This window comes from Ochotona princeps, chromosome 14 (assembly GCF_030435755.1).
Source record: "Ochotona princeps isolate mOchPri1 chromosome 14, mOchPri1.hap1, whole genome shotgun sequence".
In the NCBI taxonomy this organism is placed as follows: domain Eukaryota; kingdom Metazoa; phylum Chordata; class Mammalia; order Lagomorpha; family Ochotonidae; genus Ochotona; species Ochotona princeps.
This window is the reverse complement of record NC_080845.1, coordinates 37,434,034-37,453,653: the sequence shown is the minus strand read 5'-3', so window position 1 is coordinate 37,453,653 and position 19,620 is coordinate 37,434,034. Positions and strand designations below refer to the sequence as shown.

Genomic DNA, 19,620 nt, shown 5'->3' with positions numbered 1-19,620 from the left:
GAGACAAAAATAAATTCAAACTCGAGGTATCTATGTCGTGTTGTTTATTCTTTTAGGTTTGTTTTAAAGATATGTCTTTTTATTTATTTGTTTGGAAGGCAAAGTAATAGAGGGACGGAAATCTTTCAGTTGGTTAGGTCATTATCCAAATTCTTGGAATAGCCAGGATTGGCCTAGCTAACGCCAGGTACCAGGAACTCCTAATCTCTGATATGCGTAGCAGGGTATTATCTGTTGCTTTTTCAAGTGCCTTAACAGGAAATTGAGACTCAAATTAGCCTTTTGATGTGTGATGCAGATGTCCCAAGCAATGGCTGAACTCGCTATACAACAGTACCCAACTTTATTTAACTGTTATGGGGTGTTTGCAAAAAAATTTTCTGAGTTTTAAGCTATTTAATCTAGCAGTGAAGAATGACTTTGGTAGGCCAGCATTGTGGGATAGTGAGTAGAGCCACCACCCGTGATGCTGGCATGCCATATGGGTGTGGTTCCTGACATGGTTCTACTTTCAGTCTAGCTCCCTGGCAGTGTGCCAGGGAAAGCACAGAAAATAGCCCAAGTCATTGTGGGAGACCCAGGAGAAGCTCTTGGCTGCTAGTTGTGGACTCGGCCAGCCCTGGCTATTGTGGACATTTGTGGTGTGTACCAATGGTGGAAGATTCTCTTTGCTTCTCTCCCTCACTCCATATCTCCAAATCTACCTTTCAAAGAAATAAAATATCTTTTTTTCTTTTTTTTTAAAAAAAGGATGTAGGAAGTGTGTGGGAAATAAATGAATCTACAAGGGATAGCTAGCAGTTGTGAAAGAGCTTTCTGTGGGTGAAAAATCAAGTCAGAAATTAACGAGATTTTGAAATCTAAGAAATTAATTGATATTTAGATTGAATATTTATGTTCATTCAAGGTTTTTTATGTAAATCTTGACATACTTACGTAAGTGGTGTTTCACTTTTTTTTAACTGAAATTTCCTCTATAGATAGTTGACCTTGCATAACAAATAAGTGACATTTCTTGTTATCATAAGAAAAAAAACCTGTTTCTTAATAATTCCATGAATTTTAGTCAAACACTCATTTTAATTAAAGCAGTGATTGAACACTTAAAGTAGAGCTTATTATTAACCTAAAGTTATACAATTATTTTAGAAGTCGTACTGCTCTGCTGTTCTTCAGCTTACTCCAAGTTGCATTGCTTTATATCATTTACCTGGCAGTCTGCCATACAAGAGTCCATTTGTTCAACGAATTCTGTTGCTAAAGGATGATTAACCATTATTTTGTCATTGTGGAATGTAGTAGCAGAAAATATAAATACATCCTCATGGGTACAAACCCTGAGGGATTTCTTGTGATAACTTTTGTGTTATCTTACTAAACTAAAAAGGAAAGTAAGGAAGAATCTGGAGGAGGAATATATACAACTCTGTAATGACTTCACCAGATTTTATTCAACTCAAATAGAAGTTTGCTTCTTTTGTATAAATGTAGGGACTTTGCTGCCATGTACTGTGCTTGAATATTATTTAAGTTCCCTATTAAGTTGAGGCCATTACCTGGACAAAATTATGTGATGCTTTTTTTCTTCAGTATGGTCATAAGATACTGCATGCTTTTGTTTTCAGGAAAGAAAAACAAATTCGAAGTGTAGAAGAAGAAATTGAACAAGAAAAACAAGCAGCAGATGGCATTATCAAGGATATGTCTCCTGAAAAACAAGTCAAATACATAGAAATGAAAACCACAAATGACAAATTGTTGCAGGTAATATAAATTACAACCAGGTCTGCTGGCTCCCATCATGTCCAGAGAGTTTGATTACAGTTACTAGTCAGTTTACATTTGAGCAAGATTTTCAGTTGCTTCTTAGGGACTTTTAAACTTGAGAAGTCTCTTTAAAAAAGTGGAGGTGAAGGAACTGTGGTTCAGTGGTTTCAACTGTAATCCGCAATGCCGGTATCCCATGTGAGTCCTGCTGGAGTCCTGACTGCCAAACAGGTCTCTCCTACTGCTCCTGGGAAATGCTAATATACTACCAAATTTTGGTTAATCTTGTTCAGTCTAACAGTTTTGTCCTAGATTTGAACCATTTTACGCGTTTGTGTGCACGCATGTGTGTGTGTTAGTGTGTGTTCTGTAGACCTTGACTCTAAAAGAAAGTAGACAAAAAGAAGAAAACATGGTTAAAAATTAAAACTTTAAAAAATGGCATTAATTTGAAAGCTTTTGGTATTTAATGTTCTCAGAAATGTACACAGAAATGATAAACTGTGACAAGGTATAGCTACTTTTGATAAACTTGAAGGATATGAAGATACGTGACAAGGTTTATACAAATAACTGAAGAAATTGACAGGAAAAAAGATAATGAAATATTAATAAATTCACATCAAAATAAAGCCTTTCAATTGAAGATGTTTATACAGTTTCCTTTGCCATATATGTATTTAAAATGTTGAGAACTGGGGAGGTGAATTTTTCTCAGTGTATTTTGTATTTATGTTTGCTCTTTTTCCTAGGAATTAGATACACTTCAACAACAACTGGATTCACTGAACATGAAAAAAGAGAGCCTGGAAACTGTTAAGTATACAGTCAAATAAGGGTCCTTTAGTTACTCAGCTGTGAAAGATAATTTAGCTAAATTTATGAATGGATCTCATTCAGGAGCATATTTATTAAGTATTTATGAACAGGGGAGTTCAAAAATTTTTTCTTCCTATTCTGGACCACAAAGATTACTTGGTTTGGAAAGATACTAAATTACTAAGCACCTATCCTATAGAAGTCCTTCTGCCCTGGTAGGAAATGCAAAACCTAACAACAGTTTAAAGATACCTGTCTAAGAGACTAATATCAAATAAAGAGGGGAAGAGGTTTAGTCTATCATTTTAAGGATTTTAAAGCTTGTATTTTTTTCTTATTTATTTAAAATTTCATTTGTTTTTATATAAAGGGAGAGAACTAAGGATCTTTGGTTTACTTCCCAAATGCCTGCAATGGTTGGGAATGGGAAAGGCCAAAGCCAGAAGCGTGAAATGCAGTCCAGGCCTTCCACATGAATATCAGGGACCCAGGTACTTGAGCCATCATCCGCTGCCTCCCAGGACGTGAGTTAGCAGGAGGCTGGATTGGAAGCAGAGTAATTGGGACTTGAACCACCGACTCTGACATGGAATGCTGGTGTTCCCAATGACATCATGGCACCAAATATCTGGCTCCTTTTAAAACATTTTCTTTACATTTTTATTTGAAAGAGTAACAGCAAGAGACAGACAGAGATCTCTGCACTGGTTCACTCCCCACATGCTCATGGCAGCCAGATCTAGGCCAGGTTCTTGTGAGTACCATGTGTGGCAGGGAGCCAAGTCTGCTTAGTGATAGGTCGGATTCATGAGTTTATAAGGTTAGGACTACAATCTGTTTCTTGTGGTGATACAATTCAATCTATAACATTGTGGAAACTACTGTATGACTTATTCATGAGAAAATATCTCATACATATCACTGCTTTTGCCTTTGAATAGGACATAATGGTTAAAGTTGTACAAAACACTGATATTTTTCTTTTTCCTCCTGTTGGTAGAGATATTCTGTATTTTATAGGGCAGATGAGTATCTTCTGTGCCTCTGCACTGGCTCATAGATATTTATATTTAAAGATGTTGCGTCAAGGGGTTGTGCCGTGGCATATATGTCTGTGGCACCAACAGCCCATGTGGGTGCAGGATTGTGTCCTGGATGTTCCACTTCCAATCGAGTGCCCTGATACTGCCTGGGAAAGCAGTGGAGCATGGCTTAAGTCCTTGGTTCCCTGCATTCATGTGGGAGACTTGGAAGAGGCTCCTGGCTTCTGGCTTTGGATCACCTCAGCTCCAGCTGCTGTGGTCATTTGGGATATGAACCAGCAGATGGAAGATCTTTCCACCTCTCCTTCTCCCTCTGTAACTCTGCCTTTCAAATAAAAATTAATAAATCTTTAAAAAAATGATACATATAAGTTCCTAATATCCTTGGTACTCATTCATACTACAAGCACAGTATTAACCCAAAGAATAAAAATATATCTGTATATTTAATAACCTATTTTCAGTGTAAGATTCACAAGAAGTTGGCAGTCTCAGTTTATTTTATTTTCTAAACATGACATAGCTCCGTTCTGGCCATCGGGGTCATTTGGGGAGTGAACTAGCAGATAGAAGGTCTTTTTGTCTCCCCTTCTTTCTCTGTAACTCCTCCTTTCAAATAAAAATAAAATCACTGTCAAAACTAGAAAACAATATAGCCTTTTAAAAACATGGTGCTGTGGTTATCAAAACAGCGTGGTACTGGCACAAAGATAGAGAGGAAGATCAATGGAGCAGAATAGAAACACCAGAAGGAAACCCACACAGATACAGCCAAATAATCTTTGACAAAAAGACAAACGACAATCCAGGCAAATGGGAAGGTCTGTTCAATAAATGCTGTTGGGACAACTGGTTAATAGCCTGCAGAAACAAAAAAATAGATCCACATCTCTCACTATACACTAAGATCAGATCTAAATGGATAACAGATCTAAACCTACATCCAGAAACCTTCAAACTTTTGGAAGAAAATGTTGGAAACACACTGGAACACTTAGGGGTAGGCCCTCACTTCCTAAAAAAGACTCCAAATGCAGTAGAAATCAAGACCAAAATAAACAATTGGGACCTCATCAAACTAAGAAGCTTCTGTACAGCTAGAGAAACAATCAACAAAGTAAAAAGGCAACCCACAGAATGGGAGAAGATCTTTGCACACGACATAGGTGATAGAGGGCTGATCTCCAGAATATACAAAGAGCTACAAAACAACCAAAATGTCAAAACAAACAAGCCACTCAAGAAATGGGCACGGGAAATGGGCAAACACTTCACAAAGGAACAAACCCAAATGGCAAATAAACATATGAAAAAATGCTCAAGTTCCCTGGCAATAAGGGAAATCCAAATTAAAACATCAATGAGGTACCACCTAACGCCAGTAAGACTGGCCCACATGAATAAAAGCACCAACAACACTTGTTGGCGAGGTTGCGGGGAAAAGGGATCCCTACTCCACTGCTGGTGGGGCTGAAGGCTGGTACAGCCTCTATGGAAATCAGTATGGAGAATATTCAAACAACTCAAATTCAACATACCGTATGATCCAGCAATAGCACTCCTAGGAATATATCCAGAACACTTGTTTCATGAGAAACCAACATGCACTCCTATGCTCATAGCAGCACAATCAGTAATTGCAAAAACATGGAAGCAACCAAAATGCCCATCAACAGAGGATTGGATAAGAAAGCTATGGTTCATCTACTCCATGGAATACTACTCAGCTATTAAAAAAAACAAAATGCAGTTCTTTGTGGCCAAATGGGCCAAACTGGAAACCATAATGCTAAGGGAAATGAGCCAATCACAAAAGGTTAAATACCACATGTTTGCCTTAATTTAAGATGATATGATGTTATGTATAACATGTTATGTTTTGAATGTTATATGTTGTGTATAAACTAAATTGAAGTATAGGTGAGGTGGTCACAGAAGGTGGCTGGGAACTCGCATTTACTTTCAACATGTTGGTTACTCATTACTATGTCAATTAATTCCATAATGATGTAAATTTTTGCTGATGGTATGATGGAGCTTTCAATTGACTGGGATAATACTCTGCTAGCTCTGTCTTCAGACCAGAGAGGGTATACCTAAGAAGACGTTGAACTTGATTGGACAATAAGATGCTGGACTCTATGTTTGGTGTATGCTTGCAATGGGGGAATCTCAACTGAACTTGAGCTGTTGTTATGCAACAAGGTGGAGGAATCCACCATGGTGGGAGGGTTTGGGGAGGGGTGGGAGAACCCAAGTATCTATGTAACTGTGTCACATAATACAATGTAATTAATGAAGTTAAATAATAAAAAAAAAAAAAAAGGGGGAAAAAAAAAAAAAAAAAAGAGCAAAGGGCAAAGTTCCCTGAGAAAACTTTGTTTTTTGATAGTGGCCTGGGAACAAAAATAAAATAATTTTATATCCTGAAAAAAAAAAAATAAAATAAAAACATGGTGCTGGTAATTTTATCCTTATAAACTGAAACTTATTTGAGAAAAAAAAATTTTAACACCTTAATTTTTCCCTTTTTGTTCCCTTTAGGAAATAGCACACTCCCAGGTAAAACAGGATGCTGTATTATTGCATGAAAAACTTTATGAGCTGGAATGCCATCGAGATCAAATGATTGCAGAAGACAAGAGCATGGGTTCGCCGATGGAAGAGAGAGAGAGATTACTTAAACAAGTAGGAAAAAACATGCTTGCTTGTCAGAGTTTGCTAAATATTTGATTCATTTTATTTAGGGACTAGGAATTTAAATGTTTTTATCTTAAAAAAACCTGGATAAGCTTATATCAATTAATACTTGATTAGGAAAGTTTAGAGAAAAGTTCTTTACTTTTTTTTTTTAAGATTTACTTATTTTTATTGCAAAGTTAGATATATATATATATATATATATATATATAGAGAGAGAGAGAGAGAGAGAGAGAGAGAGGAAGAGTTGTGCTGATCTGAAGCCAGGAGCCTCTTCTGGGTCTCCCACGCGGGTGCAGGGTCCCAAGGCTTTGGGCTGTCCTCGACTGCTTTCCCAGGCCACAAGCAGGGAGCTGGATGGGAAGTGGAGCTGCCGGGATTAGAACTGGCATGGCATCCTGGTGCATTCAAGGTAAGGACATTAGCTGCTAGGATGCTGCACGGACCTGAAAAGTTATTTTCTTGAGAAACTATTTTTGGGGTCTAATCTTGATTTTACATAATCTTTGTACATTTTTGACCATTTTTCATGTTTAGATAGTTATTAGGAAAACATAAAACTCTATTGGTAATTTAATATTTAGTTAATCTTTTTAAAAGATGCATTATGTTTTTTGTTTCGGGCCTTGTATGCACAAAATGAAGTATCTCTAGGCTAATGAGTTCTGATGTTATTGCGAGTGCCTCAAGAAGGGAGTGGAGTTCAAGTGTCCTATGGAATTACAATACAGCACAAAGTGGGGTCACATGTGTTCAGTAGGTTTCTTTTTATCCCTAAGCAGTCTTCAGTTTAACTCAGTTATGGACAGCATGTTTATTCTGAAACACTCTGTCACTGGAGAGACCTACCTGTGTATTTGGACTCGAGTCAGGAGCTCCTCTGTACTCTTACGCTGAATCCGCTGAGTATGGAAGAATCTTAGAGATCAGGGACTATTTAAGTATTAGCATCATTCCAGAAAGTTATTAAAATCTAAAAGTTCTTCATTTTCTTGGAAAAAAAATCAATAGAACCAAAGAAGGGAGAGAGGATGTAGGGTGGGACTGCCAGGTAAAACACAGTTTGGCTTGTTAAATTTTAGATAGGCAATGAGTAATCTTTTAGAACAATCATATATGTTAGAATAACCCTGAAAGTTATTCATTATCTAAAATCCAGATGAAATTGGGCTTGCTGACTCTTGCAGCGCCATCTTGGAAGGATGGAGGGAGCCATCTCAGAAATCCTAGGTGATGATCAGCATTCAGATGTGCAGATGTGTTAAGCTGATGGCGCGTGGTGGAGAGATGAGGATGTATCTGTTGCACCTGTCCTTTGAAAAGGAGGAAGGACTCTCTGAAGAGTTGCTTAGGAATGGTACCCTTAATTTTAAAGGTGGACTTCTAATAAACAGGTTTTAAAAAATGAGGTTGATGTTTAGTACAACATACTTGAGAAGGAAATTCTCTTCAAGATAGTCTAGTAGTAATTATTCTTGAAAGAGTATTTTCTTTTTATATTTTTATAGGTTAAGGAGGATAATCAGGAAATAGCCAGCATGGAGAGGCAGTAAGTATGTTGATACTATGATGTTTTGCATTCATTTCTCATCTTAAATTATATTCTTAAACTAAAGGGACTTGTGTATTATTATAGGTAAAATTTCTGTGGTTTGTGTTGATAATGTTGACATTTAACATACAATCTTTAAATATTTCCCTGGGTATTTAAGTAAGAACCAATCATAGTACAATTGTTTTTTTTTTAAATACTGAAGATATGATTTTACCATAATTCACATGTTTAAAGTCTGTACTCCAGAGATCTTTACTATGTTCACGGAGTTGTGTGACTGTCACCCATATCAATTTTAGAACAGTTCAGTTAAAAAACAAAAGCAAAGTGTGAAATCCCATACCCTCTAGTCATCTGCTTGCTGACCCGTTTCCCAGCTCAGTCGGCTTTATGCCTCTGGGTTGGCTTATTCTGAATATTGCATGTAAAAGGAATCAGACAGTACATGCATGATCTTATGTATCCAAATGTTTTTGCTTAGCGTAATGTTGTTAATGTCATCTGTGTTGTAGCATGTATTAAAGTTTCTTTTCATTGTCAAAATATCACATTGTGTGTATAGACCACGTTTTATTTATGCATTCACCACTTGGTGAGCATTTCTTGTGCTTCTGTATTTTGACTGTTGAGAAACTTGCTGGTATGAACATCCATGTACAACTTTTTGTTTAGATATACCCTTTGGCTTTATTTTTGTGTGTATATTCTTAGGAATGGAGTTTCTGGCTCCTTTGTAACTCTTGGGGGAATTGCCAGACTCTTTTCTAAGGCAGCAGTACCATTTTACATTCTGGTGGCAGGATATGAGAATTCTCCTTGTCCACATCCTCACTAATGCTTATTGTCTTTTTTCCTTCAAGCCATCTTCATGGGTGTTTTGTTTTATCCTGTTGGTTTTGAGTTGCATTTCCCTTAGGCTAATGATGTTGAGCTTCTTTTCCTGTGCTTATTGGCACTTTATACACACACACACTCACACACACGTATTCTTTATATATACATATAAATACTTTATATATACTTTATATATCTCCTCTAGAGAAATGTTTATTCAGATAATTTGCCTAATTTTTGAAGTAGGCTCTTTTTATTATTGAATTATGAGAGTCCTTTGCATGTTCTAGATACAATTTGTTTATGAGTTATGATTTGCAGAAATTTTGAAAATGGTTCAAAATCCATTGACTACAGACTTACAGAATTATTTGTGGATTCCTGTTTCTAGCTGATGGATATAGAAATTGATCCTATGCCAGTGCTGTATTTTCTTAATTATTAGCTTTAGAAAGTACATGTTTCTTTGATTATTAGCTTTGTAGAAGGTATAACCACTTTGTGGTAATGTTTTAACCTGTATCAACTTCCATTAGTCATAGATTTTTTTTGTGTGTGTTCTACTATTTGGGTCTAGTTATACAAGCCAGTATAAGAAGGTTGCTAAAGACTTCTTTAATATTGCAGTCAAACTCAAAAGACGATGAAAGATGTTCTGTTGTTAAAGTTGGGTGATCTGTCCCCAAATACACTTGTACTCTAAATATGTAGTTTGAAGACTATCTGGAAAGGACTTTTTTGTTTTGTCCTCAACATAGAATATATTATTTCTGGATTTTGCTTATGCAGCCTTGAAAAAAATGTTCTGAAAATCATTAGGCGTTTCTGTGTTGTCTTCATAAATTTATTAAATAACATTTTCAACAGGTTAACAGATATAAAAGAAAAAATAAACCAGTTTAATGAAGAAATTAGACAACTTGATATGGATTTAGAGGAACACCAAGGTAACATTTCTGATATATATATTTTAAAATCTAGATTACCAGATACTCAGAAATATTGGTGCAATATTAACTAGGATCTCATTGGCTGTTTTTCTGAAGTTTATCATTTAATTTTTGATATTAAAATTTTCTAAGTTATGTACCAAACATATATATTTTATAATTATTTAAAATACTACATTAAAATTGTTTAAATTAACCAAATATTTGGAATAACTTGAATATATTACATAATGATAAGTATTTATTTGATGTTGTCAAGAAGTTTGTTTTAAATGAAGTTAGGCAATTTACAGTTATTTTAGATGCCCAAGTCATACTTTCTTAAAATGGATGTCTATTAATAATCCAGGGTAGTTGGGTAAAGTTGGAGATGATAGGGATCAAGTCCTAAAACTCACATATGACCCAGAAGGAATTAGTTCCAGAGAAGGGTCTAGTAATAGGTTGGGAAACACTGATTAATTCTGGTGTTCTCTCCTACTTTCCCTCGCAAAAGGTTTTGAAGAATCAGTGCAAGGACCAGAGCGTCTAGGGGGCTTAGGCTCTGAGAAAATGGACGTTTTGAGGAATACGATGTTATGTGTAGTAGAGGGAGGAGATTGATTATCGTAGTTGGCAACCAGCACCCACCTAATAAGTTTCCTCATGGTGCACTTTAATCACAGATAGTATATTTTGTAAATCAAGAATTGACTATGTCTTTATGAGTTAGGTATGATATAAACAATAAATGTATATGTATCTATCATGGCTAAGGAACTATTCATAGAACCAGGAAAGGCTGATCTATGTCTAAATTGTTTACTTCAATTTTAGTGATATTTTACCAATTTTATTTGAACTTGATTTTTGAGTAGTATTGTTAGCTGCTATGAATTAATTTCTTACCTGGACTGGGCACTTTACAATCTTTACAAAAAACCTCTGAAGCTTTGTTCACCCTCTTCATAGATGTTGAGGCTAAAGAGGTTGCATAACTTAGTCAAATTTCACCACTACTAAAGAGCAAATAGATTTAAACAATGATCTTTTGACTCCAAAATCTGTTGATCTAAACTTCACCTGAAAGTGCTACAGTTACAACATAAAAATGTTTTTTGTAAGTTCTTACTTATTTTTGTTTACATTTAACAACTAATGGCTTTAAATTAGTCATCTACCACCAGAATTTAAGTTCAGTTTTTAGGTAAGTAAGCTTGCCTAAGTTTTGGTTTTCTCATCTACAAAATAAATATAATGATCCCATTTCATTTAGATTTATGAATATTATATGGCATGCATTCTGAGGTAGGCTCATGATAAAACTAAAGTCATGTTATTTTCTTTTTGAAATGAATTTCTTGTTTTCATTAACAATTGGTATGTATTTATTGTGCACAACATAATAGTTTGAAATACGTGTACCTGATGGAGTGAATCATCAAGCTAATTACATGTGCAATACGTTATATGTTTATCATTTTAATGATTGGAACACTGAAAATACGCTCTCAGTCGTTTTTAAGAATATACTGCTGTTGTTAACTACTCACCATGTTATATACAATAAATGTCTTCAACTTTCTTCTTCTGTTTAACTGAATTTGGTATTTTGGACCATGTTGCTTTCTTTCCTAAATTATTTCATTGTTTTTAATTTATGTGGATTTAATATTCTGCAGTTTTATGAATATATTTAAACTACTCTGCAAAATCAAATGTTTTTGAATTCAGATACTGTATAGGATACATCCTAAATAATTTCTCCATCCTAACTTCTTTTCACTGAAATAAAATATTTTAGTGCAGTTTATTATTAATTATTACCTCTATGATATTTGTGATAGTTTGAAGTTTAGCTTGCATTTTCATTTTTGTTTTCTATCCATTATCCTTTTATATTAATGTGGAAAAGTTTAAAATATAATGCTATGTAGTAGTGGGAAAACAATTTTTATGTACGTGCATATCTGATATATAAATATGTATACGTGTGTGTACATACTCATATACACATTAGTTTTTATATATACATATTTGCATTTAACTTGTATTCTGCTTTATTGTGATCATCATAGATTGTTGGTTCGCCATCACAAGGGGTTTTGTTAGAAGGTTACTTGTTAGAAGGTTACTTGTTAGTTCAGGACCTTGTTATTCTTGTCTGAACTATTGTAGTAGCCTCCTAACTGGTCTCCCCACCACCAGCCTTGCCCCCTTTGATTCTCTGCTGTAATGCTAACAGAGTATCTTATGTAATGTGATCCTGTATCATCTTGATTCCCCATGGTGTACAATTTTTTAAATTGCATGTCCTACTAGCCATCTATGGTATGGCCTCTGTATCATCAGCTTCCCTTATAGTCTAATTATCTACTTGTGTACCCCACCTCTCACCTCCTCTGTCATACGGCAGATTGTCTGCCCCAACATCTTCCCCTGCTGTGTTTTACTCCTTCTGCTGAATGGTTTTTCCCTGTTACTTCCCTCACTAAAATTCATTTCCTTTTAAAATCTTTCTTTGGTACTGTACCTCCTATTTACCAAAAACTAATTTCTTTCCTAGCCTGTTTCTGAGTTGGGAAAGTGAGTAACCATCCCTCAGTGTTATCAGAGCATTGTGCATGAAAAAATTCCACATTGACCATATTATGCTAAAGTTAGTTGCTGTGTGTTTGTCCTTCTGCTTAGGCTAAAGTTCCTCAAGGACAAGAACTGTGTTTTATATACTTTAAGAGAACTGCTTGGGAAAGTAAACAAATGTGTGGACTATCCAAACAATTCATATTTCATCAAGGAAAACTGAAAATGAACTAAGGGTGAAATTGGGCCCTCTGATCTTAGGAGGGAGTTATGTATTCTTCCCCAAATATATCTTTTTTTTTTGCATTTTATTATTACCATTTTATGATACAGTTCCATAGGCTCCTGGTATTTCCCTTATTCCAGCCCCAATTCCCCCTCCCGCCACCTGGTTCCTCTATATCATTACTAAAGTATAGTTCTTCATACACAGTCATCTGTCCATCGTTGCGGGCATGGACAATGGCAGTCTCCAGCATCCTATTGTCAAGATATAGTGAACAGTTTCATTGTAAGTCCATCTTTGTCTGGAAGTAGAAACGCATACTACATTGCATCCTCACATCTGGATATGTTAGTCTCCATTACGCAGCTACTGTACATACCCTCAAATGAAAAGTCATAATACAAAATCAAAAATAGAAAAATAGAAATTTACAATGCCATGGAGTTACATAACATGTTACTAGATATGACAGTCTCTATTACACAGGTACTATACATCCCCTTAAATGAAAAGCCACACAACGAAATCAACATCAGGAAGAAAAAAGAAATTAACAACACTATGGAGTTAAATAACAGGCTACTAAATGACTAATGTGTAGCTGAAGAAATGAAAATCAAGAACCTTCTTGAAGAAAATGATGCTACTGTATGATCTATGATTCACTGAATGATTTAATCAGAAGAAAGTGTTTTGAAGACGTGAAACTAACAGAAAACATCAAAAGCCATGTGATAGAGTTTCTGTTGATTTTATTTTTTGGTGAAATGTGTCTCTTCTAGACAACCAATAAATAGGTTTTATTTTTTAATCCAGTTTACTAATCTATGACGTTTGATTGAGCTTAAGCCATTTACATTCAGAGTTTAACATGTATGGATGGTACTTTGGTCCTGTCATTTTAGGAATGGGTTGTTCATTGGTTTAGTCATCTGTTGTCATTTTACTGGGATGTTCTTCCCATTTGCCTTTGGTTTTGTTTGGTGCTATTCCTCTTCTCTGTCAAGAGAGTATCTTGAAGTATCATTTGTAGAGCAGGTTTGGAAGTGGCAAATTCTTGTAACTTTTCTTTACTGTAGAAGAATTTTATTTCATTTTCAAAGACAAAAGAAAGCTTTGCTGGATATGTTATCCTAGGCCGACAATTTTGTTCTTTTAGAATCTGGAATATGTCACTGTTTCCTGTGAGAGATCTCCTGTGAGTTTAATTGGCTTTCCTTTATATGTCAATTGATTTTTTTTACATGCACATTTCAGGATCTTTTCCTTATGTTTAATTGAAGAGAGCTTGATGATCATGTGTCTTGGTGAAGATCGCTTTTGATCAAGCCTGTTGGGAGTTCTGTGCCCCTCCTGGATGTTGTTTCCCAATTCTTTCTCTAGATTAGGGAATTTTTCCTTTATTATTTCATTAAATACATTTGCAAACTCAGCTTCTCTTTCTGCACCTTCTGGGACTCCCGTAACTCTTATATTTGGCCTCTTCATAGTGTCTTTCAATTCTTGAATACTTTTTTTGGCCTGATCCAGCTCTGCTTCCAGCTTTTTGTTTGCTTCTCCCGATGACAGGAAATATCTTCCAGTTCGGAGATTCTTTCTTCTGCTTGCTTCATTCTATTTTGGAGACTCTCCATTGTACTTTTAATTTGCTCTACTGTGTTCTTAATTTCTGATATATCAGCCTTGATTTGCTTTATTGTTGCTGTTGCTTGTGTGAAATATTCCTTAAATTCTTTGAACTCTTGTATGTGCTTCTCATTGTTGATTAGAAGCTTTAAAATGAGTTTTATGAATTCTGTTTCCCCCATTTTCTCAATGTATTCCTCAGTAAACTCTTAGGTTGGCAAAGTGTTTTTGCTCCTTTGCAGGGGAATTTTCAGTAATATTCATTGTGCCTTTTTCTTTCTTTCTTTTTTTTTTCAACTCCTTAAGAATTATTTTATTTATTTATTTATTTATTTAAATTATTTATTATTTTACTTCATTAATTACATTGTATTATGTGACACAGTTACATAGATACTTGGCATTGTGCCTTTTTCTCTTCTTTTGCTCTTGGTCATTGTACTTCTGGTTAGCAGAGTCTTCTCCTTGGGGCAGGTTTCTAAGCCCTGTCACCCACAGGTCTACAGTTTGATTTTACTTATTGCAGTTGGTACACAACACTTTGCTTGCAGCCAATTGTGCCATTCCCTGCATTGAGGTCCAGGTCTGGGTTCTTATGTTAGATTTCCACCATGAAATCCATAGCCCCGGCACCTGGCCCACCAATCTCCACCTCCTGTGATACTCTGCTGAGACTACACTGTTGTCTGTGCAACCTTTCTCCCACTTCCAGTTGGAGCAGGTCCCAGGATTAGGGAAACACGATGTGTCCTATATAGCTAGGTTGTTGTTGGCACTGATCTTGCTGGAATCTGTTGGCTGTTAGGTGTGACAGCCGCACAGACCTATTTTGACCTGTACAATGTACAATGCCATAGTCGGTATTATTTTCCTGCAGGACCAGTGCATTCCACTGAACTCGGTGAGTTATCATGAGCTCAGCATGTGCGCAGTTCACTGTTGTCCCCTGCAGTCCTAACGCTATTGCCACAGTGTACAAAATGGCGCCTGACGTACTCCTACTAGAGTTCTTGATCTGCTGGCAGTCAGGTCTGAGGGCTACCCAGACCTGTCTTGGGTGGAGCCTGTGGAATGCCACGTTGATGCAGTTCACTGAGTCACAAATGAGTTCACTGCCAGCTCAGTGTATGCTCAGTCCTTTCCCCTGCCTTTGTCTTCCTTACGCAAAATGGCACACAGTTCGGCTCTAGGGGGCTGACTGGGCTGTGAAATCCACACTGTTTTTGCACTGCCCGTCTGGGACCTGCTGCTCTGTCTCTGCTCCTGGTCAAATCAAATGGACCAGCAGGAAGGTAGAGTTGTTTGTCTGGGCTCACCTCCCAAGCTCCCAGTGAAAGTTCTTTCCCACTAGGTTGCTGGTGGAGTTTTGGCTGCTGGTGGAGTTCAGATTGGTGTTAGGTGAATGCGGCTAGAGTATCAGTCACTGCAACACCACACCATTGTGTCCGCTGCTTTCCTGTGTCTGTTAGTCTCCGGGTACCCCTCTGCTGTTGTTCTGTCCTCTCCTATTTGCTGGAATGTGTCCTCTCTGCTTCATCCTGATTAAATGTTTTTCATTCCAGTTAAATGTGTCCTTACCCTATTCTGCCTCTTGAATCTCTCAAGATTTATTTATTTTTATTGGAAAGGCAGATATATAGAGAGGAGAAAGATCCTCCGTCCAATGGTTCACTCCCCAATTGGCCACAATGACTGGATCTGAGCTGATCCGAAGCCAGGAGCCAGGAGCCTGTTCTGGGTCTTGCACGCGGGTACAGGGTCCCAAAGCTTTGGGCCATCCTTGACTGTTTCCTCAAGTCACAGGCAGGGAGCTGGATGGAAAGGAGGGCTACTGGTACATGAATTGGCTCCTGTATGGGATCCTGGTGTGTACTAGACTATCCACTAGGCTATCACGCTGGGCCCATGTGAGTTTATTTTTACAAACATTTTAATGGGATAATGGTTCTTATGAGCTTGATTTCACTTAGTTTCAATATAATGTACATTCTTCAATATAAGGGTGTACACATCATCCAAGGAGTAGTACAGCACTAGTGACTAGTGTGAGGGCTCTAAAGCTTGACTTAGAATGATGCTGTGACATCATTAGCTCCTGTTATGGTTGCTGGTTGTATGGTGTTTTTGTATGTGTGTTGACATCTAGACTGTGTCTAAGTTTTTGCTACCTGGAGCAGAACTATAGTATATATTTTATTGTATCTTTATATAAAATTTCCAGAGGGGAAATTTTGAAGAAAGTATTAATTGCATTTATAATTTTTATTGGTTTGGGAATTTTTTTGCCAGAAAAGATTATAACATTTTGTTCTATAAAAGTAACACATACATCATTGACAGTTGCAATTTTTTTCTTTTAAATCTTGAGTTTGTAGTATGAAAGTGAGCCACAAGGTGGAGCTAATTTCCCAGGTACCCATATGCATAGAGTCGGATTGACAAATAGTTTACAAAAAATAGCTGTAGTCATTCATTTCTCCTATGTGAGTTTCTGAAAGTCTTCCTCATTAAAATTGTTTCTTCATTTGTAGAGCCAGTTATTTTCTAAGTATGGATTAGATTGTAAAACCAAATATGTGGCTATGAATATTTTTAGACATGTAAACATCTAACATCTAATAAACATCTCATTGCTGTGGTGTGATAAGTATATGTTGTAAACATACATGCAATGCTGTAGGAACACTATACTGCTATCTCAAATTCTGAATTAATTCGTTATAAGTATCCTAATTTACATATGGTAGAGTAAATTATGTTTTATAATTTAAGTATAAATATGTTTGTATGTCTTTAAGAGTCATAAAAATATAAAACGTAGTATTTTTTTTTAGTTTTCACAGTAGGGTACATCTTCATACTCAAAGTCCAGGCTTAGATTAGGAGCTTTTGCTTTTTGACTGTCAGATAAAATAAGACTTCAAAGACCTGGTCCTTGTTTAAGAGCACGTGTTGTGCAAGCACAGTGCTTAGATTCAGATCCAAGCTGTGCTACTTTATTGGATGTTTGATCTTGGACATAGTATTTCAGCTTTTTAAAATCTTTTTTTCTCATCTTTGAAAATAGAAACAGTTACCATCTACTTATTAGAGTTACTAATGAGTATTGGATAGATATTTTGTGTGTGTTTTTGGGCACGTGCGTGAGTCAGAACAAGGCTCTATTTTTTTTTTAAGGATTATTTATCTGAAAGCGGAGTTACAGAGAAAGAGGGAGAGACAGGTTTTCCAGGCAGTAGTTCACTCCTCTGATGCCTGCAGCAGTCTGCGCAAAGCGGAAGCCAGGATCCAGGAGCCCCGTCCAGGTGTCCCAAGTGAGTGGCAGGGTTCTAGCACTGCGACTGTCCTCTCCTGCTTCCCAGGCTCCTTAGCAGAGAGCTGAATCAGAAAGGGAGCAGCCAGGACATGAATGGCACCCGTTTGGGATCCTGGAGTTGCACGTATCAGCCTAACCTTTTGTTAGGTCCCAGCACTTGATTTTAAAACTGCTTATAAATATTAGTTATGAACTGTTATTAATAGTGCTATTAATTTGTAATTTCAAACTTGAGTAAGTTTGTGAGATTTCCAAAAGCATGTGTTAGAAAGTATTTTCTTGTATTTTCCACAAAATATGCCAAATAATTATTGAATTTCAATTTTTTTGTTTTCAAAAGATGCACTCCCAATGAAAGTGTTAAATATAGCTTGACAATAGGATGCTGTACTTTCTACCCTTCTCTGTACTTACAATGTCATGATTCATTTACATAGCAGAGTAATGGACTTATGACTTGCTGAAGGACTATGCTGTTGTAACAACACAGGGAAAAACGGGCAGGGAAGGGCAGTGAGGAGAGTGAGAGGGAAAATCTTTGAATCTGTGGAACTGTGTCATGAAAAACAAAAATAAAAAGATTCATAGACAAAAGATAAAGTATTTTTTTCTTATATCTGAGGTTTTAAAGGGCATCCATTGATTTTGATTCTATGGTTTCTACATATAGGTATGATAAAAATAACTAGTTATTTTGGAAATCAATAAAAGTACTCTCTGTACCATGTATTCTGGGAAATGAAAACCTCAGAACTACTTGTTAGAGTACTGAAGTCAAGATAGCGCTGCCCTACGCTCTATCAAGAAAGTGTTGTGTGATGCTAGGGAAGCAAGTTTCAGATGAACTGCCTCACAGGGTGGACGGAGGTGGTTGTGGAAGTAATCAGCTAGTGGCTACTTCAGGAAAAGTGTGTTTCTCTTACTCTGCTAGCTAGCCATAGCAGAGAATAACAAAAATGCCAGTTTTTTTCTATAGCAGCCCAAATTTTTTGTGAGAGCCTATACCTGTTTTTTCTTTTTTCTCTACCCAGGAGGGTGAAATTTTTTTTTTTTTTTTTAAGATTTTCCACTGAGAAATCACAAAATAAGACATGTCATCACCTTGATCCCTTTTCTTCTTGGCAGAGCTGATACTGGAGGAAGTTGTCAAAGTTGGGAATCTCCTGAGGTGTGTGGGCACCAGCCCATCAAATCTAGTGAGTTGGGTGCGCAGCCGGAGACATTGGCCAGCTGTGTCTTCCAGCCCAACCTGTTATCTGTTAGGGGCGACATGAGGGGAGTAGGAGGGAGTCTCTGATCTGGACGATAAAGACATCCAGACCTAATTCGAAGTAAAAATAGGTGCGGATTTTGATGAGTAAGTTTGTTCATAATACTGCATTTTAGGGTGCTCTGAAGGACATCCAAATGAACAAATATATACATATATGTGCATGTGTGTGTGTGTAAGAACTAGAAGAATTTGAAAATGGTAACTAAATCCTGCCAAAACCAGGAGTCTAGGCCTTCCTCTCGAATCCTTTAATCCCTGGCCAATTTCTCAAGAGCAGAATTTCTCAGCTAAAACTAGAAAGATGCTTTTTAGTAACCTATCTGTGGCAAGCTTAAAGGAGCTGAGTTTGCTGCTGCTTCACTTGGTCCTCACACACACATGATCTTCTGATCTGGCATTCTGTGTCAGGTGTTCAAGCTCTGTTTCCAACTTAAAAAGCATTTCAGTAAGCTCAGTGAATGATGACATTATTATTAGGTGAATCATAATCTTATGTGTAATGCATATTTACAAAAATTTCAGAGTAGAGGTTACCTTGGTTCATCATATCATTTATTATTTTAATATTTTTGGTATGGTCAAAGCATGAATGGAAACAGCAGTTTCATAGTATAGGTAAACTTTAGACATGAAAAAAAATAATGACTGAAACTTGATGGCAAATAGGTTCTGAAAAAGCAGATTCCGATAAAAATGTGTTATAAAGTTTGTTATTAATAACAAATGACCTTTTCTCCCTCAGCTAATTTTGGCATATGAATCTGCTGTGAGAGCATTTCTGATCATTGAAACGGGGTAGTTTTTAATGCATCTATAACCTTTTCTGAGTTGACCTAGTATTTTATATATATATATATATATATATTTTTGAAAGATTTATTTTTATTACAAAGTCAGATATACAGAAAGGAGGAGAGACAGAGAGAAGGATATTCCATCCAATGATTCA

The 19,620-nt window shown here is 36.5% G+C and overlaps 1 protein-coding gene across 3 annotated transcripts in view; it reads left to right on the top strand.

Annotated features, from left to right (window-relative positions):
• IFT74 (intraflagellar transport 74) overlaps window positions 1-19,620 on the top strand; it is a 76,721-nt gene that overhangs the window by 37,514 nt on the left and 19,587 nt on the right. For all 3 annotated transcript variants that reach the window (XM_058672481.1, XM_058672480.1, XM_058672482.1), the window contains 5 exons: window positions 1,626-1,764; window positions 2,520-2,582; window positions 6,174-6,317; window positions 7,838-7,878; window positions 9,586-9,665. In XM_058672481.1, coding sequence (XP_058528464.1) covers window positions 1,626-1,764; window positions 2,520-2,582; window positions 6,174-6,317; window positions 7,838-7,878; window positions 9,586-9,665 — 467 coding nt within the window. The remainder of the gene's footprint in view (window positions 1-1,625; window positions 1,765-2,519; window positions 2,583-6,173; window positions 6,318-7,837; window positions 7,879-9,585; window positions 9,666-19,620) is intronic.